We start from the raw sequence: 25,378 nt of genomic DNA, 5'->3' as shown, positions 1-25,378 counted from the left end.
CCTTCTTGCTGTGAGGTGACAGCTGCCCTACATGTCCTGTTGCTAATAGAGCAGGGCGATATGGCCAAAAATATTTATCACAATATATATTTGAAAATTTGCCATAACGATATAACTGACGATATAATTGATGCGAGACAAAATACAACTCCACAACATTACTAGCGCAAAAAGACAACCTTCCATTTATTTTCACTTAAACAAGAAGCTGGTTTTTATGTACATTAAAGCTTTATAAAAATGTAACAGTGCAAATGCAAATTCCTTGCTGAAAGTTTAACCAAAAGGCATTTCCAGTAGAAATGGGCTGACATATCCTGAGCATAACCATGTATAATATCCACTGAAGTTAAAAAGAGGTGCTTTGCAACATTAAACTGCAGTGTGCAGTGCGTACTTTTCGGACCATAAGGTGCACGGGATTATAAGGCACATTAAGCGAAACAAAGCAGTCAGATAAATCAAACTTTATTCAACTCATTCTTCTTGCTTCCTCCACTTCTGTACCATTGATTCATTAATGTTGAATTCTTTGGCAGCGGCTCTATTCCCATGTTGTTGCAGTATATTAATGACTAACCTTGTATTGTGGATGGATTATCTCAGTTGTTCTCCTAACTGAAGTTTGGTCCGTTTACAGCATCCTGCCATGCGATTGCATTTGTCTCTAACCATGAGGAACCTTCACGTTAACTTTTATAAGTGGAAAAGTGTTAGTGTTCGTCCTCCAGCTTCACTGTTTATGTTATGCTAACATAGCTGTGTCGCTAGCGATCACGTAGCACATCATTATATACCAGCTAGCTCAACTTCAGTAACCCTACAAACGTCACTGCTGTTTAGTTTCCTGTCTTCATTTATGTTGGAAGTGATAGCAGAGCTGTACGTTTGAATTTTTTCAGAAATCTCTCAGTCAGAACGTGCTATATCATGCTTAGGTAACTAGCGAAACTAGCGAGCTAACTTCCGCTAGCTTCCTGCTAACTTCTAACTCTGTTAAATATAATAACTTTTGTTTTCATGGAGTTAAACTTTATAGTTACACCTGGTAAAGCAGCAATGCTGATCGTTTTATTAAAGATGAAAGAATTTAGACAGTTTTTAACTCTCAGTGATGCTGCAGTGTTGTTTGACCTGAAGCATACAGAGTTTAGGACCCAGATTACTCCCAGATTTAAGAGCATCTTAGTCCGACAAATACGACAATGCATGTTCTGCAAAAAAATGTGCTTTGTTGTGTATCTGACGGACAAACACCAAACCAGTTCCACATCACGGAAGTTGCACCATTTTTACAAACCAATTCTGGTTCATCTGTTTCACTCAACAATCGGCCATGTGCGTATGAAAACAAAGGCACTGTGCGTTTTACTCCCATTCTATCGCGATATTTCATTTTCCTATCGTTGCCTAACATTATACCGGTATTACCGTGAACGGTATAATATGGCCCAGCCCTAATAGCTAAACTAATTAGCCGGTTTCCATTAATACACCCGTCTCAAAACGCGCACTGCTGGTTTTACAAGGCTCTTTTCAGCCTAATGTAGCTAACGCTAATGCTAGAAACGAGCTAAAGCTAACATAAATTTATCATATGCGCCTTCACTGCCTGCAACACAATGCTGTCGATAAATAAACCAAGTTGGATTACTTTCTTACCGTAGTAACTGAAGACGAGCTGTGGCAGACGTTAAATTAAAAAAATGAGAAACAAGTCCACGAAAATGAAGATAGCGTGCTGCCGTAGTCCAAAGCAAAACTTGTGTGGAGCTGTACAGACGTTATCAGCGGTGGAGCCTGATGCAGTGCACTGATTGGCCCGTTTGAAATCAGGCGCCTTGATGTGAAACGGTGCTCTAACCTTCAGGGGAAAACGCCTGGTTTGGGGAGGAGGTTCTTTTAAAATCTTTTTTCTTCATATGATAATTAACTATGAATATGTCTGTGAAGGTTCTCAGTCATCCAGGTCATCGTAGTCAAAGGAGCTTGCAAAGAAAAGCGTCTGGACTTCTTTAAGTTGCTTGAAGAAGTGGATAAAAACATCAAGTTCACCAGGGAAGACACAAAGGACAACTGTCTGCCTTTCCTGGACTGCGCTGTGCACATTGAAGAGAACGGCAAACTCAACATCGAAGTTTACCGGAAGCCCACACACACGGACCAGTACCTCCTCTTTGACTCCCATCACCCTTTGGAACACAAACTTGGAGTAATTAGGACCCTACACCACCGGGCAGAACATGTTCCCTCTAAGCCTGAAGGGAAAAAGAAGGAACACACACATGTAAAGGAAGCACTCAAAACGTGCGGCTATCCTAAATGGGCGTTCTTAAAGTCAGCAAAGAGGCACAGAAAAGAAGACCAGACACCAGCGAGGGAGGATAAAAAGGACAGACGCAACAACATTGTCATCCCCTATGTAGCCGGTGTATCAGAGAAACTCAGGAGAGTTTTCTCCAAGCATGACATCCCAGTGTATTTCAGACCCAGCAACACGCTCAGACAGAAACTGGTTCACCCGAAAGACAAAACGCCAAAACACAAACTTAACAATGTGGTGTATGCTGTACAGTGCAGCGAGGAATGCTCAGACCTCTACATTGGAGAGACCAAACAGCCACTTCACAAGCGCATGGCACAACACAGAAGAGCCACCTCCACAGGACAAGACTCAGCAGTCCATCTGCATCTTAAGGATAAAGGACACTCTTTCGAGGATGCCAATGTTCACATTTTGGACAGAGAGGACAGATGGTTTGAAAGAGGAGTGAAAGAAGCCATCTATGTCCACTGTGAGCGACCATCTTTGAACAGAGGCGGGGGTTTACGACACCAACTCTCTGCCATCTATAATCCAGTTTTGAGATCTCTTCCCAGACGCCTTAACGCCCACTCACATCCTGGGCCATCTGACCTCAGGAATTCGCATGATAAGGTGGGGCCAGGTTTCACAATGAACTCACCCGAAACTCTGGCTGATTGGGACCCACGCCCAGTTTCCCACCTTGGCTCAGGCGATTAGAGGATCATCAGGGGGTCCTTTTGTCCCTCTGTGGGGGGTCACTCCCACTAGGTTTATATCTGGGACTCTCCACCATTTGACCTTAGAACTGAAGAAGCTTCTCGGATGAGAGGTGAAACGTCTTCAAGCAACTTAAAGAAGTCCAGACGCTTTTCTTTGCAAGCTCCTTTAAATAACTATGAATAAATAGAACAGACAACAGATTATTATTTTAACACTTTTGGGATTATATGAATTCACTAAATAATATAGTATGTCTATCATTAGCTGTAGGTCTCTCAAGTTGTTGTTAGCGTTTACATTTTAAACTCATGGTTTATTAGGTTCAACAGAATGTAGATTTAACAGCTACATCCCATATTCTTTACAAAAACTACATCCAAAAATTGCCCTAATACATTTCTAGTATAAAGATCTTGGGACATATGTACCTGTTATATTACAATTTGAGGAGGAATATGCTGTATTAAATATGCTATGAATCAAGAATGGATTTAATGTAAAGTGCTTTGGGCTTCTTGAAAACCGCTATCTAATCCATTATTATTATTATTATTATGTGAAATTAATGCAAAAATCACAAAGTCATATTACAGCATGTATCCATTACCAGCACAACCATGCTTACATTCAGCAATTAAAACCTGTATTTTTTTCAATAAATAAATGTAAAAAAAATTGTGTTTGCCTGTTCTAAACTTTATTGGAATCTTCTGTTAAAAAAACTATGCAAGAGTGATTTACAGTAGGTTTATGTATTTTTTTCAGAGAAAAAATGTACATTTACAGTTTTTCCACATTTCTTTATTTACGGCAATTTCACATCAAATCAACAGTTTTAAACTGTTTTATAGTTAACAGTTTTTTCCTGTCGTATTTTTACTCTCTTTCACTGTTAAATATACGGATCTTTTTTACAGTGTACGACGAATCCTGTAATAGACCCAACAGTTCCCCTCAGAGCCACAGAGGGACAGTGTGGTACTATCTTTCATGTTAAGGTGCTTTCCAATGCAAAGTCTGTCACAGTGACATTTTGGGGTGTTGCTTTTCAGACTGCAAAGAGGATCCAACAGAGAAGAGGGCATACATCATTTGACCACTGATGGAAAAAATAGCTTGCAAACTTGTACTAGTGTGTCTGGTGTTTCAGAGATGAACTTTATTAATCAAAAATGAGTTTTTCCTCTGTGAATAATAACCTGAAAACTTGGTTCTAGAAGAATAATTAATGGTCCCTGTGCAGCTGTTTGGTAACATGCTTGTCTTTTGTCTCTAACACAAGGGCAGACTCACAGAGGTGCGACCTTTGATTCCTGGTCTCACAGCCAGACTGTTAAATATTTATCTTGGATGGCAGGGCTGCGCTGCTTCTGGACTCAGGGTGAAAGAATCTAACAGATAAAACCCTCAAGAACTTAACAGAAGCTTAACATTTGTCCAGAAATGCAGCTGATCTTCATGATTACACTGTGGACTTTACAAGAATACAGCTTGAATACAAAGTCTTTCTCATATTGGGTGGCTGCATAGGGCCTGATACCGAGGATGGAAAAACTGACACTTATTTTGGGATTAGTCTTTGTGTCCTAGTCTGGGGCAAGTGTTTGCATATTTGGGGTTGTTAGCGGGTATGAGTTCATGTGAAAGAAAAAAAGAAATACACTTTCCTGGATCCTATCTGCTATCTGGATGTCATAGAAAGTGCTAAAGACTGTCCTTTTTCTCTTTTTTAGATTGATATGAATGTGACACACACTAAAGGCTTAAGACAGTGAATAGACCAACGCCATTATAACACTAAGGCCTATTATTGAGATTGCTATAGAAATCCTCTTTCTTGGCATGTGCTGTCAAACACCGGAAGGTGGTTCTGCTGCGCCTGTATGGGAATTTCTATTATTTCCAGCTGTGGATGGAAACTATTACCAAGCCCCTTTTCCCCTGATGAGCGTTAAAGAGCATGCTCACACAAACACAAGAAACATGCACACACACACATATTACATGCGCACGCCTATGGACACCCAGTCAAACATTCAGACTCAGGCTGAATCATTCACAGAAGATAAAAGACACCCTGTTGGCTTTACAAAGAGAAAGAGGGAGGGAGAGTTTGAGAGAAAGAGCAGCAGCAGTAGTGCCCTCCTTCTTTTTCATTCACTTCCTCTCTCTCCTTGTGTGCTGCAGAGACTTCACCGCTCAGCCTGCACTCTACAGCCTGTAAGTACTGTACAACTTGTGCCTTGGCGTCTCACAGTGACGAGCGCAAAGGTTAGAGCTACAAGGATTTAAACGCTCAGAAAGAAGACTTAAGTTTTTTTTAGCCTCTGTCAGTTTTGACTTCAATTTTCATTTGAGACTCTAGCACAGATGTGATATTTGCTTCTTCTCGTCACTACTCAGTTCATCACTGGCACTGACAAACAACACAAAGCATTATTTTTTTCACTGGTCTGTTACTGCTGTGGGTTTATTTTCAGAATGTGTTTAAGTGACCTTAAGCAGCTGTCTGTGGTTCAAAAGATGGTTATCATCTGACCTTTATCCACACACCGACTACTATGGTGACTTTACATGTGTGGATATTTCAGTGTTTTCATGCTTGAAGTGCACTCTATCACTCTTTTGGAAACAGGCATTAAGACCTGCAAGGATTTATTTCTATACAAGACATGTTTAAAGTGTGATCCAGAGTCCTGGGACATGTACAGCTCAGAAAAAAAATGTTGTTTACCGCTAAAATAAACTCTGATGCATTTTTGTTTGTTCTCAGTGACATTCCACATGGGCTACCTCAGCGCATAACCTGTTGTATGGCCGTCGTCCCTTATCAGTTGTCTATCATGGTGGCAATGTTTTTCTAAGCATCTTTCATTTGATCACAACAGTATCTGCTGTCTCCTGTCTCCTCAGAGGACAGAGAAGTTGATGCTTAAAAAAAAGGCTTGGGCCGTAGCCACCAAGTATTTTAAGGTTTTTAGATGATTAACTTCCTGAGATCTTTAGCTGTCATTGTTTTAATTAGCTTGTGCGGTAAAAGTCTGCTTGATTTCATCAGTAACAACGAAGGGCTGAAGTACAAGATCATCTGTGATCCTTCCTATGGTGATTATCTGGTTAAAAAATAAATAAAACAAAAACAAAAACATGGAGCTGACAATGAGTAAACCTTCATGTTTGCTTGGCAATAAGAGAGTAAGACAAACTGAGCAAGGATTTTAACTCAGAGACGTGCTGAGCACCACCGCGCCAAACCTGCTATTGCCTCTTGCGTGATTACCTCGTTTAGGGGCAGAGTGACAAAGTACCAGATTTGGTCACAGCAGGGTTAAAGTCTGTGCCAGCAGGACACAGATTATGAAGGAAGGCTCCTCTAGATCGCCCTGCACTGTCCGTTTAGGTTCAGCAGCTCAACTGGTTGGCGAAAACAACCCTGTGAAGCGTACAAGCTCAGTAAGTGGATATCTGCACCGAGCTTTGGTGTACCAAGCCAGACCGCTGAATTATTGAAAGAGCTGAGTGCTTCGATTTCAAGTTGAAACTGGCGAGCACATGCACAAAAACATACACTTTTAAACAAATGGGCAGACCGTTGGGTAGGCTCTGATAAATTTCCTTCTTTGTCCTGCTGGCTTTCAGTTTATTGCTGGAATAAAACATGGATTTAAAAGGAGGGATTGCATCTGTCAGCAGGTGATCGGATCACTCACCTGCAACACGGACATTGTAAATCAGTCTTCCTGCTGCATAATATGTGCCAAAGCCAGCCTGTCAGCACATTGGATTTCAGGTTTTACACCGTTTGTCTTTTTTGGCGAGAACTGTGGGCAAACTGGAAATCCTGGTTTCATTTGGGCAAGAACTGTGTGTTTATGTGTGTGTGTGGGTGTGAAAGACAGCGGGATTTAAGAATGTGTTTGTTCCTGTTTGACTGATCCCCTTCTAATTTGCCTTTAAAAGGGCAAAACATATTTCAGTCTCTTGTTGTTTCATTTTTATCTTCACATCCAATAAAGTATCGCTATTGTGTGCGATCATGGGAGAAAAGTCAGCAGGACTTGTGCTGTCAGTGGTTGCCTATGTGGCGTAGAGTAATGACTCTGAAACACTTCCAGAGCTACAGGAACAGAAAGAGCTCTTATTCTCCCTTCATGCCTTTGGCTAGCCAAAGACCTGGACTGTGTACACACACACGTTCACATAACACACACACACACAGACACACAAAAGGAGAGGAAGCCATGGGATAGATAAAGTTAGGAGGGGACATGATGGAGTCACTGGGTAGTGTCTGGGAGGTGGAGGTGATGAACTATTTTGGTTCTCCTTTGGTTAACCCTGTGCTGTGAAATATCACCTTATGACAACAATAGAGCTGCTTCACTGAAGGAGGTGCCCCAAACTGACAAGTCAAGTACGAGGGGGGCACTTTTTGAATATGGGGGGGTCAAAATGGGTTGCTATGGCAATGCCTGTCAACCGGAGAAGTCTTCAGTGGAGGCAGGGAGAGAGAGGACTGGAAAAGAGAGAGAGAGAGAGAGAGAGAGAGAGAGAGAGAGAGAGAGATTGTGTGTCCTGGCTAGTTTCATGAGTCAGAGAAAGTGGAGGGAAGGTCTGCAAGTGTGGTTTTCATGCACAGCTCATGCAGACAGAAAGAGGTGTGAGTGGGTAAGTACACCAAATGGGAGCACAAATATATGAAAACCAAATGCAGGGATTGACCTTAAGCATTGTGGCTGTCTGGAAACATGTGTAAGTTTTAAAACTGTGTTTTGTTTAAGGTTGAGTAACCTGTCTGACTGCTCAGGGATTATGTGCTGCTCTACAGGATTAATGTTGAGGTTTACAGTGTCTTAAAGCATGTTAACTCATGTAGTTAGTGTTGATACGGACAACAGGAGTGGGCTCCACTTGCATCTGAGCAAGTGGAGAAGAGAGCAGCTGGAGTCACAGCTGGAGCACTGAGGGAGAGAGGGAGAGTAAGAGAGAGCTCTGGCTGTGCGTATAGCAGAGAGAGAGAGACCTGGCATTGGGGATAGTGTTTCCCAACATGTCATCCCTTGTTGCTTTGCCCAGTGGGTAAGTGTACACTGGCAACTGTCAGGTGAGCTGAGAGGAAATAATTAGTTCTGTCAGGATTACTTTCCCATCTTGCAGCAGATATCAGGCCTAATGGCCCCAGGACCGTCCAGGCATCACTGTCGGGGTAATTTCCACAGTTGGCTTTGACTCCCTTTGTAATATTACTGAGGGTCTAGCTGCCAGCACTCATAACCACTGGCTGCACTCAGCTTTGAAGATGCAAGATGACAGGCATGAGGATTTGTGACATTTTTCTGCAGTTACTCTGCTCTGAGCTTTGTATTTTCTCATGCTTTGTCTGGTGTATCGAACACAAGCTCAAATAAGGAATCACTTTAAATGATGTGAAGCATGCTTTTTTTTTTGTAAGAGCAAATCTGATAAAACGGAACCTACTCTGGCTGTGATTTACTGCCTTTGGGCTTCTCCTGGGAACGCATCGCCTCTCCATTGACAAGAAGTACACAGACTCCTCCTGCTGCTCAGACTGGACGAGCACCATACAAGGAGGTGAAATACTTCCCTCCTGATAAATGTGTGTATCCCCTCAATAACTGCATATCATAAACTTGCGGCCGCAGGACCTTGTATGGGCTGCGTCGGCACATCTGCGATGCTGCACACGGGAAGCAATGTTGTGCCATCGACCTCGCAGAGCTGACCTCTCGCATAGCTGCAGAGTGACTCACTTTATGTGTTTGGAAATAAAAGCCTGTTTTATTTACTCGACAAATGTGCTTGTAATTACCATCTCACCACTTTTTAAGGCAGCATTCTGTTGGTTTTTACGGCGCTCTTATGTAATTTACTGGGCAGCAGTAACACTGTGTACGTGCAGATGAGGTGATAAGACTTTACCCTTCAGAGCAGGTTAAAACAATATCCACACTCCTATACATGATTAGAATCTTTTTGCACATTTTAAGGATTTTATGGCATTCTAAGAGTGTTTAAGTCGACACGTTGTAGCCGGTTTTCTTACACAGCTTTTAGAACTTTTAATCAGACTCTTTGCAGCAGTTCACTCTTAAGGAGTAAATGATTAACTCTTTTGCTTCTGCTTACCGTACTGCACAAAAGACTTGGGGGCTCATAAATGGTGATCAATTCACATGGCACTGTTTTGCTTTCTTTTAAGACCATCTTTCCTAATTTGCAAAAAAACAAAACAACCATCAAATCACGACTTTCCCAGTAGCAATCGCACAAGTTCATGGGTCAGCACTGCCGCAGTTATTCATCAGAGTATGTGCGGCCACCTTGACAGACTTGCTCCCACTGAGAACAATATAGGACGTGCTCTCTCTTTGTGCAGTGCAGATGGAGGTCATCATAGGTCAGAGTGTTCGCAAAAAGACCTGGCTGCAGCTCTCTATGGAAGATAGAGAGATTTAGGAAAAGGTTGACTTCTTGCCATCAGCTGGTGTGATTAGTGAGAGCTATGTGATCTTTGAAATGGGTTTACATTTTTTTTGTAGTCTGCAAAACTGCTACTATATTAGAAATGTTATTAACAGCTGTGGAAACCTCCTTTTGTGACTCAGAGGAATCACAGGGGTGTGGTGAAGTTCACTGACCTCGTAGCTGCTGACTGGTTCTGCTCTGCCTCAACAACTTCTGATAATAGCTTGGTTTGTCATCAACTCCCTTTGGACTAAAAGGAGAAGTAATCTTACAGCTTCACTAAAGTCACTTTTTAAAGTTAATTGTGATACAAATGTTTAATTTGATATTGCTGATAAAACTAAGTTGACGTCAGTTTTTTCAATCGAATATGTGGCTCAATTCTTTGAGACACCGGATGAGTGTCCTTGGGATCGATTCAGAGAATTTCATATGAAAATCCCCCGATTCTAATTCAGCCTGTCCTCAGTTACCCTCTTCTTTACTGAATGGAAAGCAAGAGAAAATAAGAAGTATTTTCAGCAAGCTGGAAGTATAAAATTCTGGTGTTGTGAAATCATGTCTAGAGCGGGGCATCCTCCTTTCATCTCAAGTGCACATGGGCCTTTTATGGCTCTGTTTTTCTTCCACCCCCAACCTGATCTAGGGGTGATAAAGGACCTCTCACCTAGCAGGGGGCTTTACTTGTAAATACGTCTGCTATGGCACTGATGCAATTTCACCATGACAGCATCACAGGTCTGCCTTTGAAAGCTTGTAGCAGCCTCCTATGTTGTGTCTCAGTAATTACATAAGAATGAACTGGGCGTTCAGATTAAATGTAGCCAGACATCTGAACAGCGGTTTTCTTGCTACATATCAACTCAGAGTTTTCCTTATTAGGTAGGATTGTGTTTGGTGCTGTCAAACAGGGAATGCATGCAGTGCTGGAGAATTACTGGGTTGGATTTTGCTCTCCAGAGGAATGAGAGTCACTATTATGACATGAGCTTACTCATCAGGAAGCTACTTCGCTGAAGTAGGATATTTTAGCTCTTAGGCTTCTGAACAGAGGGAGACCTTATTATGCCTCTCTACTAGTATAGCACTGCTTGATTCAGTTCAGAATATTCCATATTTGTGTTATACTGGCCATTTAAGTGTACCCACCCAACGGTTCAGAGCCACCCTCCCTTTGAGGCCACCCTTGAAAGTTAGTTTGCTGCTATACTGACAGCCAGAGCTGTATGCCTCAAGACCATGTTAAAGATAACCACTCTCATTCACACTTTCATGTGAATGAGAAAATGCAGTCTGAAGCCTGAGCCTTTGGCTAACAGGGATAGGTACATACACTGAGCTGGTTTGATCCCTTAAGGAGACACAAACGCCTTTAGGGGCTGTGTCAGCAAGGGTATCCAGAGTAAAGCCCTACCAAATAAAACATGCAGAGTTGCCTGCTGTTATGACCCCTTGTGAATAAGGAAGCAGCCAAAAGTAGCTACACTGGCCTAATTATTAGAGAATTTGGCAACAACAAGTACTCTTTAAAATGAGTTACAACTGTAAGAGTGTAACGTCTTCGGGGAATTCTTTGATGTTTGCAGATATTTGGAGGCTAGAAGAGATAATGCTGAGCTATCTTAAGGAGACTACAAAGACATATGACACTGACTACTTTATGTGGAAACTGAAATGGCAGCAGTGACAGGAAAACTGTTTCGTCTTCCCAAGTTCTGCTGAAAATTACTCATCTATTATTCATCAGTGGCACAGCCCCTTACAGTGAGAGGCTTTATAGAGCCAGGGAGACCAGATGTAAACACAGAGCAGCGTGTCAAACACGCTGTAAATGAGACTTCATGTACGGAGCTTGTTTGCAGTGTTTCCTGCCGTAGGATGGATAATAATTTTGTTGTGATTGCTTTGGGCAATGATAGGTCATCGGTCATGCTTGAGCATTAATGGTATTGTTGAAGGCACAAACCTCGGGTTCCCATCTATTTTGTGTTATGTAACTGGGGTAATTGAGGGATGATGACTCAAATGAGTGACATTGTTGTCTGGAAACGGGAACATTTGCTATATCAGAGCACGGACTCTGTGCTGTCTCTTTCCCTTGTGCACAGAGACGCAGAGTGCTTATATTTCTTGGTCTTTACCACAATGATTATAGACTAATGTTCAGCTGCAAACGACACATGGAAAACTCATTAGTGCAAATTGTGCTGGGCAGCTTTCAGCCTGTAGTAGCCTGGTTTGTGCTTGGTCACGACTTTCTTGGCATGCTTCAAAGACATAGCTTTGGACTGCAAACTATCCTTAAATTAGCCTTATTGTTTCCTTCAAAAGTTACTACTATTTTCTGTGTTTTCATGGGTGTAGGGGGCGGTTTTCAAACTGCCTTTGTAATAGTTTGGGTTTCAGGAATTAGTGCTGAAGAGAAGGTGTGGTATGCATACGTACATGATGCGGACCATTTAATCTCTATAGGAGTCTGTCTCGTTCAGGAGCAGAAATAGCCTTCCTCTTATTCTCAGCCTGCCTCTGATGTTGAGACAGCAGGCACAATCTGTTAGTCTGAGGTGCAGCTGATTTGAAACTGGTGTCTGCTTTCAGTAGCTGGCCCTTTCCCATCATCTAGCTGCTTCAAGTCCAGCTTATTACGACACTGGGAAGAGTGAGGCAGACGTGTGAGTCACACTCATTGTGTTTGGGTGGGTTTTTCCTTAGTAGTGGGAAAAAGTGGGTGACGTTCATTTTCCCTTTTTGGAAAGCTAGTGGGATGGGATAATGGAACAGCTGGACAGTCTGCCTAGATGTAAAATATGAACTTATGACTGGGGAGCTTTGTGCTACACCACACAAGACATGACCAACAAGGAGATAATTGGGGGACATCACCTGAAATAAAAAAGTAAACAATAATATCCTTCGATCTATGGATTCTCACAGATACACTGATGGGACACTTCTAGCAAAAACAGAAATATGATCCATGAAGGATATGAAAACCAAATCTATTTAAAGTTAGTTTTTAAAAGAAAGAAATCACAATTTTTGGCATACAGCAGAACTGTTGTTATGAGCCATTTCTGTGAAGATGAATCAGAATTTAACGTTACTTCTTATTTAACACTTTACCTTACACAGAAACATTAAAAGTCACATTTGAATAAAAAGAAGGCAGCTGGATAGGTGCTGTCAGGGGCGTGTCAGGAGGGGGCATTTGTCATTGGACAAAAATACTGTTACTCTTACAACACAAGGATGAGTTGAGAGCATGGATAGGATAAGTAGGAACACAATTTAGGAAGTACTTTACTAAAGTACAGGTTTAATGTACTTGTACTTTAAGTATTCCTGTGTTATGCTATTTTCTCCTTTAATTCCATTTTAATCCGGATACAATTACTATACTTTGTACTCCAGAGAATTTTAAAGCTTTACTTTCTTATTGATTTTTTTATGAATTTGTGTCTCTGCAGATGCTTTTGATGCCGTGCACAAGAACTTGATATCTGTCACACAAGAACCACAACAGATCTAATGCAGTCGCAGGTAAAGTCAATTGCAGCTATGCTAAATATTGACATTTTCAACTGTTTAGCAAATGCAGCTGTCTTGAATAAGCAAATATGAACAGGCGGGAGAAACACTCATTAGTGTGACGCAGATCAGTCCAGTGTAGTGTCACAGTCACCATGCCATTGGTGCAGATAAGAGTTCAACCATGAGGCAAAGGGGATTTCCCATGACCCCTAGGATGAAGGACCAAAGCACCTGATAAACAGGGTTGGAACAGAGGATCCAGCATGGTCTGGGGTATCACTATGGAGACCGTAAGACAATTGCTGCCACTGCTGGAGTTTTGGTTGACATCCTCGACCCCTTCCCAACCTCTCTGCCCTGACTCCACCCCCGGCTCAAGAACAGGGAGACCTGGTGAATGGGGAGTTAATGGGCTCATAATGACCCTCTCCTGTTTCAGTGCTGCCTTTCTGCAGCTGGAGCAAGAGAGACGACAAAGTGGGTGCAATACGACTTTTCCGCTGCTGGTGCTTTAAATAAATTTGGGGTCTTTTCATCAGAAGCTCTTCTGCTCAGGCCAGTTATTCTCTAGAGAATAGCTTGACCGCCAACAAGTTCACATGACCTTATATAAGCGAGTGCTGTTTACTCAGCGTCAATAGGAGAACATGACAGGAGCAAAGTTCACACACTGTTTTCGTTCATCCATATTTTTCATTTCCTCTCTGTTTTAGCAAAGCGTGGAAGTGGTTGCTGATCCAGATGGCACCCGGATAATCTACTCCGGGAAACCTGGAGTTTCTTCAGATCAGCAACTAATAACTTCTCCGGATCTGACCCTCAAAGTGATCATCTCTCCTGGACTACCCACTCCTCCCCTGAGCCCCTTCCATTCTGCAAGGCTGCCGTCTGGAGAAATGAAGGTATCTAACAATGCTGAGGCTGAGGGAGCGGTATTCAGGATGCAAGTGCTCCTCCTTGTGGAAAAACAAAGCATCACACGCTATATACACATCAATGTTTCGAAATCATCACTCCTGCAGGTTTGAGCTACATAACGCTCTGACGTTTGGCACAGGGCTGATTTCTACATCTCTGTCCTTTTCAAGGTGTCAGAACTAAATGGGGGGAGCCCAGCAACTCTCAGCTTTGGATCATACTATGGACCCTCGCAGTCAAATAGTAAGATTACAAAATTAAAGTAAAGAAGTTGTAGTTTGAAAAGGGAAGAATTTGTAACCTGGAAGGATTTAAAATGTGAATAACAAGAAAAAGAGTTACCACATGTGCTGAAAACAAAGATGAATCAAGTCACTGTGATTTATATGGTAATAAATGAAAGCAGGTGAAGAATAAAATGTTAAATTTGGTTGAAAAATCAGCCGGTGTGTAATACCCTTAACTTGATCTATGGGTTTCATATGATGTAGGAGGATTTATAAGCAGACAAATTCCTGTGTAATTAAGTGAAACAGCACAATAAAGGAAATGTTGTTACTGTGACAACTTAGGCGGACTGTCCAACGGCCTTCGGGGTTCTTCGTTACCACGCAGCACGGGCCCCACCAGGGAGGAAAGGCTCATCAAGTTCTCAGGAATTGGCCCAGTGGATGAGACTGGGATGCCCATTGCTTCAAGATCAGTAAGCCAGAGCTAGCACTGCTTTAATTCTACAATGCTAGTTACATAAGAAGTGTTGTTGTTTTTAGCCAAATCCTTTGACTTTCTGCGCCTCCTCTTTCTTTCAATACCAGAGTGTGAACAAACCCAAAGACTGGTACAAGAGCATGTTCAGGCAGATTCACAAGAAGCCAGAAGGTAAGGACACTCCCCCCTCTCCCTCACATACCCAGCTCCAGTGTGAATTCCTCTCGGTGTCCGTGTCAGGTACTGCTGAGGTGATCCAGCAAACAGATTACTGCGGGGGCAGAAAAAGGCATGATGAAAGAGCCCTAAGGTCTTATGTCTGTTCTGTTTATTAGCTTTGACAATAATCCAGCTTCTTATCTCAGCCCCTCCTAGATCAGGCTGGTTATTTGCAGTCTATTAAAGGTTTCATAATAGAAAAACATTCCCTGTGCGCACAGTAAAAAGTTCCCTCACAGCACTCGAGTGGATCCTTGCAAGTATTTTGGTTTAGACAAGCAGGTGCTTTGCTTTATCTAACAGTATTACAAAATGAAACCTCTGAGTCCCAGCTATCAGTATCTCATCCGTATCTCAACGCATGAGATATAGTTTAAGACACTGGAAAACACTGGAACATCTGCATCCTTTACTTTATGTTTATTGACTCTTTTCTATTAAAGCCTTCCACTTCTATAATTGGACAGCTGCTTGTGTAGATTAAAGCTTTATGTACAGAACATATACAGCACATAATGGACTCTTTAGTACACTAGTAGAATGTTTAGTTGCTTTAATTTAAATGAGATCTACTTTTTATGTGTGAAACATTTACTTATAAGTCTTAAATTAGTAAAGAACAACAAAACACTGCAAGTGAGCTGCAAGTAATTCTTAAACAAGCACATAAAAGAAATATGTTGGTGTGACATTCCTAATCACTTAGTCTAAGAAATAATTTCCTTGTTCACCAGAACCTGAGCTGGAGCCTTCAGAGAAGTGGTCAGCTGAAAGTAAGGAAATTCCCCAAATTCCACATTGTTGACTTGTTCGGTTATGTAATCAGTTTTTACTTAAGGCTGATGTGCACTGATCTGCAGGGATGCAGTTGTCTGCCAACACAGAAGAAGGTAATGAAGCAGACAAGAACCTCTTCAGACTAACACCTCATGGAGCTCTACCAGACTGGTGAGATTTGAGATAACTCCTTTGTGGTCACGGGATGACTTTTCATATCCCAACATGAAAAAAGACAGGAGCACCGAGAATAACAAACGTTTGCAACTTTGAGAAATTTAATCAAGCTTTTATATTCAGTGTAAGATGGATGTTTTAGACCTAAGAGTATGAACTTAGACAGAAGAGGGTCGAAAGCAGGATATCCAACACAGGTGCTTGCTGATTAGTGTTAACAATTAAATACAATAATACTAGAAATGCACTCATTTCCAGAACTCAACATTGTTACAATCAACCACACAGAAAGTCACATTATGCCAGATGCGTTCACTTAAAATGTTCTAAAAAGGCACAAACACTGCAAACAGGTCAAGAGGTCAAGTAAACTGACTCAGACCGTCCGAGTAATGATGAGCAGTAGATGGCTTATTGCCATCCACCTTTTTCTGAAAGCAGGCAATCCACTAAAGTGCTCATTCCTACCTATGAAGTTGGAAAGAAATTAGCTATAGAGATGAAAAACTTTTCAAATTTTTGAGACTTATGGATAGCAAAAAAGAAATGTTTTTAAGTGGCGGAAAAGAGCTTTCATAGAGGGGCTTCACATTATGCTGACAGGAAATGGAAAAAATGTGTATAAAAAAAAAGTCAAATTCTCATTTTGAACTTATGCTTGAGATTAATGTTACTGTGCTTCTGCACCACATCCAGATCTATAACAGGTTAAAGTTTTAGATCAGATCAGTTTTAACATATTTTTATTGCATGAAGCACATCTAAGTTCCATATACTTATTTATAAATTAGTATTTGTTTATATCTTAATTAATAAATACTCATTTACAGCAATTTTCACATGAGATACAGACTGCTGCTGATGTCTTATGTGAATAGCTGTACCATCAAAAACTACAAAGCCAAGAGCGTATGGGAAAAAATGTGTGGGACGGACAAGTTTGGATTTGTTGTTACAGGCGCTTACAATGAAGTCACCATTAAACTGCTGTCCATGGTGTGTGTCTGTGTGTGTGTGGGTGTGGGTGTTATATTTCAGGAGCGAGGATGTAGATAGACTGTCAGACCCAGGAAAGCAGCACGCTCAACCAAAGAGCATATTCGACTTTGAGCCTGGAAAGAGCACCACCTCAGAAAGCCACAGTCAGGTACAAACTCACATGCTCTCATAGTTTAAAAGCAGGCTCTGATTCCTGCATTAAAAATGTTCCTTCATGATTCTCTAAGCTCCAGGTTGTTGTTTGTTCTTACGAATCGCATTCTTTCTACAGTCTTGCACTGTTTTCCCAGTGCAGAGCTCAAGAAGAGGTTGCTTACCTTTTCTGTAAGGATTACAGTCTAAGTCTTTGTATTCCATCTTCTCACGTGAGGTGTTTAAATAACTTGAGAGTGTGGTCAGTGTACGGTACCTACCACTTACCACCAGATGTACTCACTCCTTTTATTCAGAGGATCCAGTAGGCTCCCAGCATTCATTCATTTATCTTTTCAGTCAAAAAAAGACACTACCTATGTATTTATGTTGAGCCTTGAGGGGTTTTACACCTTAAGTCAGTGATTTACAGGCTGGTGAGGCTGACGCTCTGAACTAAGAGCCATTGTAACTGAGTGTGCAGTGAGTACTAGACCGGTGTCTCTTTAGAGTTTCTATTTTGAATGCGTCTTGCAACAATGTCCCAGATCTGGTGCATATTGTGCCTTGTGTCTACACTTGTGAAGAAAAGAAATCTTTGTTTCCACTCCCCCACCGGAGCTGTGGGGTCTTGTGATGCGTATTATGGTCCTAACCTCTTGTGGTGTATAATGGCTCACAGCATGGAGACTTATTTCATTTCCTCTTTATGACACTGGCCAATGTTGAATCCCCTGGATAGTATTTACAAAACCAGCTCACAGACCATATCAGGTGTTGTGCTGCTTCACAGTGACATTACAGTTTGTGACTGTAGTGAGGATGACCGCCCCCCCAAAAGGAGGGAAGGACTTGGCATTCAGAAGGACATATTAAGCCAAGGTGCTACAAAAAAATAGAGCATTAGTCTGTGTTTCATACCAGCAGAGCCTTTTAAAGTAATGTTTCATAGAATCAGGGATGAAGGCAAAGAGGCATTAAAAGAGGGATTTCTGTGCTAGTTAAACCAAAAATGCAGATTTATGTCTCTTGGCAGCCAGCCTATTTCTGAAGAAGCTACAAGTGTTAGATTGTACACAACCTGGGCCTCAAAATCCAATAAAGAACAATATAAATTAGTGAAATATTTTACAACTAAGCAACCACAGAACTGAGACATCTCTGGGAATTACATGGGGCGCCTATATAGCTAGAGCCCAATCGATTTATCTGGGGCCGATATTATCAGCTGATATTAGTGGTTTGTCGGTTTATTGGTGTTGGCATTTATAACAGCCTGTAAATGAACATTTAAAAAGTAAAGAAATGCTGGGTGAAACGCCCGTCAGCCACGTTATAAGTGTTGATGTTGCATAGTTTGTCCACTGGAGGGCGCTCCTACTTGTTCTAACGGCACAAACACCGACAAGCTGATCCTGGCAGAGCAGAACGACTAAATAAATAATTACATATTATAGGGAAATCTGTTTATGCTTGGTGTGTGTGACAGAAAAAAATAACTGTTATTGGAATATTGGATTTTTAAATCACCAAATATCAATATTGGTATTCCAGTATCAGTAAGGCTCTATTCATTAATATCATTTCATTTCAATTGTTTTCTTTTTTGTTTTTTTGTCCATAGTCACATCTATATGCACAGAAGCTACAAGAGAAACCCAAGTCTCCTTCAATAGAGGTGAGCTTCTTTTACAGTATTTATTTCTCTGTTCTAAGATGTCATCTGTTTAAAATGCGTAACAGGGGACATCATCAGCTCCAAACTTCAGACTCTGTATTAGTGTTTTAATCCTGCTATTCCACCTCCATAACTGTTCGGACTCAGGCCAGTCTGGTGTCTGAGCTGAGTCGATTTGAGGCTGAGCTGGACTCGGATATTCAAGGCCTGGAGCGGAGACTTTCCCAGAAGAAGCAGCATCGAGGCTGGGGTGAGGTACTGAGCCCCCCTCCTGACTCTCTCTGCTGAAGCATCCCACCCCCCGACACCACCAATTTAGTAGAATTGCCACTTCCCTACACTTCCAATGAAGGCTGTGCGCCAGTGAGATCCCTCTGCTTCCTTATCTGACATGTTTTCCTATGCGACCTGGATGATATAGTCTGCCTGTCTGCCTTTGCATTCGGATCAGTCTGCTTTGTAAATCGCCTGCTTGCAAGTTCCTCCACAGCGAATGTAGACCTGCCTGCTGAAAAAGAATTACAAAATCAAATTCTTCAGTACTCTTTGATTATTTTCTTCTGAACTCTCCTTGCAGTATCACAGCCAAGAATTGTCATGCTTTTTCCTGATTCCTGTGTGATTGAATCAGCCTCATAGTCTGCAATTTAACTGAAATCACAGGCGGCTCAGACAGATCATGAGAGGTGCTGCTTGTAGCCTAAGGAGGATAGGACCCAGGGGAATTCTTGCTCCTTTGGGAGTGGTCAGCACCTCGACTTTGTCTGAGTTGTTGTGAGATTTCCTCTGAGCTGTGAGATACAGAAGGCTTTAGGGGAAAATAACTGTGTTTACTGTTCACTCTGCTTGCAGGAGGCTAGAGGGAGGGATCCAGTAACTGCTCCAAAGAGTGGCGCTACTAGTTACAGGTCAGTCACTGGCATTGTTACACTTATAATATGTAGACAGAGTAAGGGATGTAATAATGATTACTCTGTATGATATGCAGCTGGATTTAAATTATATCTTTTTTGCTTTCTTACGAGCGATTCTCTATTTTTCCTTACTTTATATGTACCCATATTAACTGGCATAACCACGTATTATTATCCGTAGTTTTTAAGTAATTTAGATCATTTCTACCTCTGTCTGTATGCATTTCAGGTTGTTTGAGGAATTCTTATTTTGTGGCAATGTTTAAAAGTTTTCAAAGTGATTTTCATCTCCTGTGCACATTGTATCATAGTGGCATATGCAGGACAGGTTAATAGAAAATCCAGGGTCACTACATAACAGACCTCCTCTGAGAGCAACTCCCTGCCTCTTAATCCACTTTAATATTGCGTCATCTCTTAGTAGTAACAGCTCCTTTCTTCCTGCTGTATTAAGAAAACCAGCACTGTGATTTGACAGAAAAACCATTAACTTCGCATGGAACCTGCTGGTTTTTCAGGTGACTTTCTGTTAATTGAACAAGTCCAAGTACAGTATTTACCTTAAACAGCTGACGACATTCCACATTTCTTCCCGTGTGTGTAATGCATTCTTGGAGGATTCTCTCTGTTGTTTGCTAAGTTGAGTTCATTGGTTGTGAACTTTTTCAGTCTCAGGGGATTTGGCTTAGGACATAGGAAATTTAAAACACACAGCAGGGAAACTCTGTCAGCTCCTCACTGCTTCCTGTTATCTGGACACTTTGTTTAGCTGTGCGAGTCCAGCTGCAACCACTAAGATACAAGAACTGTGCTGTCTGCATATGCAAATCAGCTCATGAGGAATCCAAGCTGGAATCTTTCGGGTTTCGGATTCATTCCCAACCCAAATGCAAATTCAAATGCAAACACTCAGGATTGGGATTAATGAATGGTGTATAGGGGCTGTAAAGACAACTAAAGCCTCATACTTTACTGGAAGCAGATTTTCAAGTCAAGGAGTCTGCAAGCCCTTCCAGCCTTTCAGTTATATACAGGAAATGTGCAGGAAACTCACACACTCTCTCACACTCATACACACTCACACTCCCAGCTTTAACTTTGTGCCTTTTCTAAATGTTTGATATTAGAACTGAAAAGAGACATAAACTTTTCAGATTTAAATCAAGGTCACTATGTTCTCCACTTTTTCAGCAATTCATCAGCATCAAAGCAGCCTGTCCATCACTTTGTTGGCCCATCATCACCCTCTGTGCCCACATATGGTAAACACGGAGCAACACACATGCACACTGAGGCCTTCCCAGCATCTCTGCAATGTCGTCGATAGTGATTTATTACAAAACTCTCCTTAAGTTGATAACAATCAGCTTTTCCTCATTCGTTAATCCACTCTCACTCAAAGACACATGTGCTTTTAGAGAACAGGCCTCTCATTTAATCAATCCGCATGTAGTTGATGAAAGCCCTGAGTAATCTAATATTTGCTGTTAGTCTCATGGCTGTCTTTCATTGCTAACGTTGTCTCCTGCTATTTTACTTGTTAGCTTCAGCTAACAAGTTACCACAGAAAGTCTTTGTAGTTTTTTTTCCTCATAAAGAAACAGCTGTGGATGGGTGGGGAGGAAGCCCTTAAAAGTAGGAAGTGAAACCCGGAAGACCTGATTAAAGATTAGCGCTATCCAATTGTTTTTCCTGGAAATTCAAAATCCCTTTTAACCCCATGTAGCTGTTATGATTATAATTGCTTTTACACAGCAACACATTCAAAAACAACAAGGGAACAAAGAAGTGCATGTATCAGACTTCACTTGCTTTCCCTACTTTGCTCCACAGTAGAACGTCTTTCGCCTGCAAATGAAACCATGGAGGTCCCACCTAAAAAAGAGGAGAAAAAGGTATGTTTCTACCACTTTATTGCTACGTAAAAAAGAAGACCGTAATAAATATATTTGCATTTTGATTTTATTTTGAAGGCTGGATTGTTTGCATGTGACAACTGCATTGTTCCCAAAACACTATTTGTTTCTCCAGATGAAAGCAGCACGAGCCAAGTTTGATTTCCAGGCTCAGTCACCCAAGTAAGTTACAGAAGGAACTGATATAATAAAGTTGTAATTTCTTCTCTGAATCTAAAGTTATAGGTGTATCAGAAACTGAGACGTTCCTTACTATCTTTTTTTCTTCCTTCAGGGAGCTCCCACTGCAGAAAGGCGACATTGTTTACATCCACAGGAAGGTAGATGCCAACTGGTTTGAAGGAGAGCATCATGGAAGAGCTGGTATTTTCCCCACAACATATGTGGAGGTAAACTTCTTCTTCTTCTGTGATGTGCTGATATTATGTATAATGGCAAGAATTTGGCTAAAAACTCCAATGTCTTTCACAGGTTTTGCCTCCTACAGAAAAACCGACACCTATAAAGTCTCCCACTCTGCAGGTGCTGGAGTATGGGGAAGCTGTGGCTCTATTTAACTTCAATGCGGACCTACCTGTTGAACTTTCTTTCCGTAAAGTAAGTGGCTCATAATGCATCGCTTGTTTGAACTAAAGGTTAGAGCAGAAACAGAGCAAAAACATATTTCCATTTAGGTTTTCCGAATCAGTTCTTACTGTTTATGTCACCATTTAAAGCTTTTTTAACCTCGATTCTCTATTTTAGGGTGAGGTGATCAGCATAACCAGGCGAGTTGATGATCAGTGGTTGGAGGGCAGGATTCCAGGAACAAGTCGCAGCGGCATCTTCCCAGCCAATTACGTTCAGGTCAACAAGATGCCCCGCACCAAATACTCCATGGATGACTACTCACCGGGACCCATGTCACCAGTCTCTCCTGGACCCCAGAGTCCAGGACGTCCACTGCACTCACCTTCCCCACGGTCACCGCTGTCCCCTTTCACCTACACTTCCCTGAGCCCCAAACCTGACCACTCCCCCGTGAAACCGTCTTCACCTTCACTGCTCGGCAGCCCAGCTTCACAGTCACGCTCTCCCACTCAGACACCCGTGCCCAAAGAAATGGCTAATCGCTTTCACCACATCATTTCCAAACCGGTTTCACCCACCAACCACAACAATCACTGGGCTGGGACACCCTCAGCTAACCAGAGTGCCGCCGTTAAAACCATTTCACCCTCCACTCATTCATCAACGTCAGCACACAGAGCGGGAGCTCCCACAGCGAACACTCCCCGATACTCTGACCACTCGCAGGTCTGCTCTCACTGCCTTTCTGATAAAGTGACACATTGTACACACCCACAGTGTTATTGTTTGTGCTGACAGGAATGTTGTTCATTATTTGCCATTTCATAATGATGACATGAGGTTTTTTGTTTTTTCCTAGGGTGCAATACCTAATCAGGCTGCTCCACATGCCAACTCCCTGCCGCAAACGCAAGCACCAAACAGCCCCGGTTCACTGATGGTGCAACACCAACCGTACGTCATCAGATGTTTTTGTTTGTTCACATTGTTACAGTACAGAACAAGTGTTGCAGCTTTGGTGACTTTGTGGTTAAGGCTGCTTGCTCTCAATTTTAGGTATAAAGCTGTTTACAACTACAAACCACAGAATTCAGATGAGTTGGAGCTCAGAGAAGGAGACATTGTACAAGTGGTGGAGAAATGTGATGATGGCTGGTTTGTAGGTATGTGGTTTATATCTTTATATATAAGTGCTATTTTGAGTGCATCATATTGTGTATTGTAGAAACAAGACACTGAAGCAAGGCTTTATATAAAAATGGATGGAATAAAAAAAAGAAAGAAAAGGAATGTTTTGGCTTTGGGCGACAACTTGAATGCATATCTTTATTCATGTATTCACAATGTAATACTTGTCAAACTAGTCAAGCGTCTACAATAGTTTTTGTCACCAGGAAACAAAAACACATTCTTTTAATTCAAGTTTGCCATTTGACATGTCACCCTTATTTAGATTGTCTGGGAATCACTACAGATATGTCTACAGTGTTAAAATGTACATAAGCAGACACGAGGATCCTTTTTTGTTAGCAATTTCAAAACATTCTGCAGTGTCAGTGCCCCATCTAGTGGACAAAATGATGTATTGCATATGTAACAGGCACAGTTAAACAGCAGAAGATCCCACAGATTCACAGTTTCTGTTTCATGAACACACCATATGTTCTGCCCCCTTTCTAGGTACGTCAGAACGGACTCGTGCTTTTGGGACTTTTCCTGGGAATTACGTGGCACCGGTTTGACTTCCTCACTTACTGCTTGCCCACATCCATCAGGGGTCATTAGAGGCCAACTAATAGTGCCAATATCCACCACACTCCCCAAGTGTTGATTAGTACAGCCTGCATGTTCATGATCTGAAAGGGAAATGATGTGATTTCTCACCTCACCTCCCTGCATGTTTCCATGTGTGTTGCACAGAGATTCAATGAGCATATTTTCAAGCACATCACTTCAGAAGATTGAATGAATGCAGATGACACTGTTTCAGATTGAAAGAATGGATTCTATTGTTCCGCGACTCTTTGCAGCTGCAGGACATTTGCATTTCTCCCCACTGAACAGCACTGTTTCTCCAGAGGTCCTCACAGTACGATACTGCATTCAGCTTTTCATCACCACAGTGCCATCACAAACCACTGAAGTTTCAGTGAAGACCAGAACCTTTTCTAGCTTTCATGGAATATTAATATTTCCTTCAAATATTTTCCCCAGATTTTCTTTCAGATCTCTGAACAGACCCGACGCAGTTTTGAGGAAACAACACGATAATCTGTAAATGGTGCTCAAAGTAAAGTGCAGTGAGGGCTCAGACATATCAACCTATGAATGCTGAAAAGTATAAAATGCATGTATTGGTCGCCTAAGCAAGTTATTGATTGTATAATGGATGGTATTTCTCATTTATAAGAAACAAAGTTAAACGGAAAATTTGAAAGTAAAGAGATGGAATGTGTTTGATGCTGTAAGAGAAGTATTTGCTTTGAAATTGAATGTACAAGATGAGCTGTGTCTGTAAGTCAAGACTAGACGATGGCTTCACAGCGATTGGCTGAATGATCTTTTAAGGTATCTGAATTTATTCTGAATGTGCCAAAGCTAACCTTTATTCACACGCCTGTGTTAACCTGCACATTCCCAGCTCACTTTATTCTTGCTACATTGTTCTACTACTGCTTCTACAGTGTTTTCCCAGCTTATGGGGGTAATTTTGATAACAGTATTCAGAAAATCACATATATTTGTGCCCATCCAACCTCAGAGTTTGTAATCCTAACTAAAACATCTTTATTCTAAAGTTATTTTGCAATTTTATAAGATACATTCATGATTTCACTGTAAAAAAAATGTATATTTAGCACACACAAAAGATGATTGTACAGACTGTAACCTGTTATCAAATGGAAAGCATAATATATATTTGTTTTTAAAAAAATATATTGCATATGTATGGTACGCAATTTTTAAAATAAATCTATTAAACATTACAGAGTGATAATGAAAGAAGCTTTTGTTCATGTGTTAATTTTGTGGAACAGTAATATTATTAGATATTATTAGAATAGCTAAACTAGATTACATATAAGGTGACCGGGACTGTGTTTTTAAATGTTTATGCAGGTTTTAATGAACCAATAACACAAACGCATACATGGTTATCTTTCTCCATATGTGCAGCAGGAAGTGAACAAGCCCACGTGAAATGAACAGATATTAAACATATTAAATGTATTAAATAAGCTAAATAAATGGAATGATATCCTACTGACAAATTGATTGGTAGTTGTGTTGTTTCTCTTGTGTTGTTTCTCTTGTGTTTTACCTG

The 25,378-nt window shown here is 41.3% G+C and overlaps 1 protein-coding gene across 7 annotated transcripts; it reads left to right on the top strand.

The window, feature by feature from the left end:
• The first annotated feature begins 5,114 nt into the window (after positions 1 to 5,114).
• Positions 5,115 to 25,329, top strand: sorbs3 (sorbin and SH3 domain containing 3). 7 transcript variants are annotated; one of them, XM_082553488.1, is made up of 21 exons: positions 5,115 to 5,248; positions 12,982 to 13,054; positions 13,759 to 13,947; positions 14,134 to 14,206; positions 14,536 to 14,666; positions 14,779 to 14,842; positions 15,625 to 15,663; positions 15,751 to 15,838; positions 16,883 to 16,991; positions 18,600 to 18,653; positions 18,801 to 18,908; positions 19,506 to 19,561; positions 20,759 to 20,829; positions 21,404 to 21,462; positions 21,599 to 21,645; positions 21,758 to 21,872; positions 21,955 to 22,080; positions 22,228 to 22,779; positions 22,913 to 23,007; positions 23,110 to 23,216; positions 23,734 to 25,329. In XM_082553488.1, the coding sequence occupies exons 2-21, from the start codon at positions 13,043 to 13,045 to the stop codon at positions 23,793 to 23,795; spliced, it is 2,157 nt and encodes a 718-aa protein (XP_082409614.1). In that variant the 5' UTR covers positions 5,115 to 5,248; positions 12,982 to 13,042; the 3' UTR covers positions 23,796 to 25,329. The 7 variants fall into 7 exon arrangements, with proteins under 7 accessions (XP_082409614.1, XP_082409617.1, XP_082409615.1 ...); XM_082553491.1 differs by having other exon boundaries at positions 21,401 to 21,462; positions 22,228 to 22,329; XM_082553489.1 differs by having other exon boundaries at positions 21,401 to 21,462; positions 24,268 to 25,329.
• The last annotated feature ends 49 nt before the right edge of the window (positions 25,330 to 25,378 follow it).

The sequence above is a fragment of the Aulonocara stuartgranti genome (genome assembly GCF_965226115.1).
Source record: "Aulonocara stuartgranti genome assembly, chromosome: 12".
Taxonomy (NCBI): domain Eukaryota; kingdom Metazoa; phylum Chordata; class Actinopteri; order Cichliformes; family Cichlidae; genus Aulonocara; species Aulonocara stuartgranti.
This window is presented reverse-complemented; position numbering and strand designations above follow the sequence as displayed.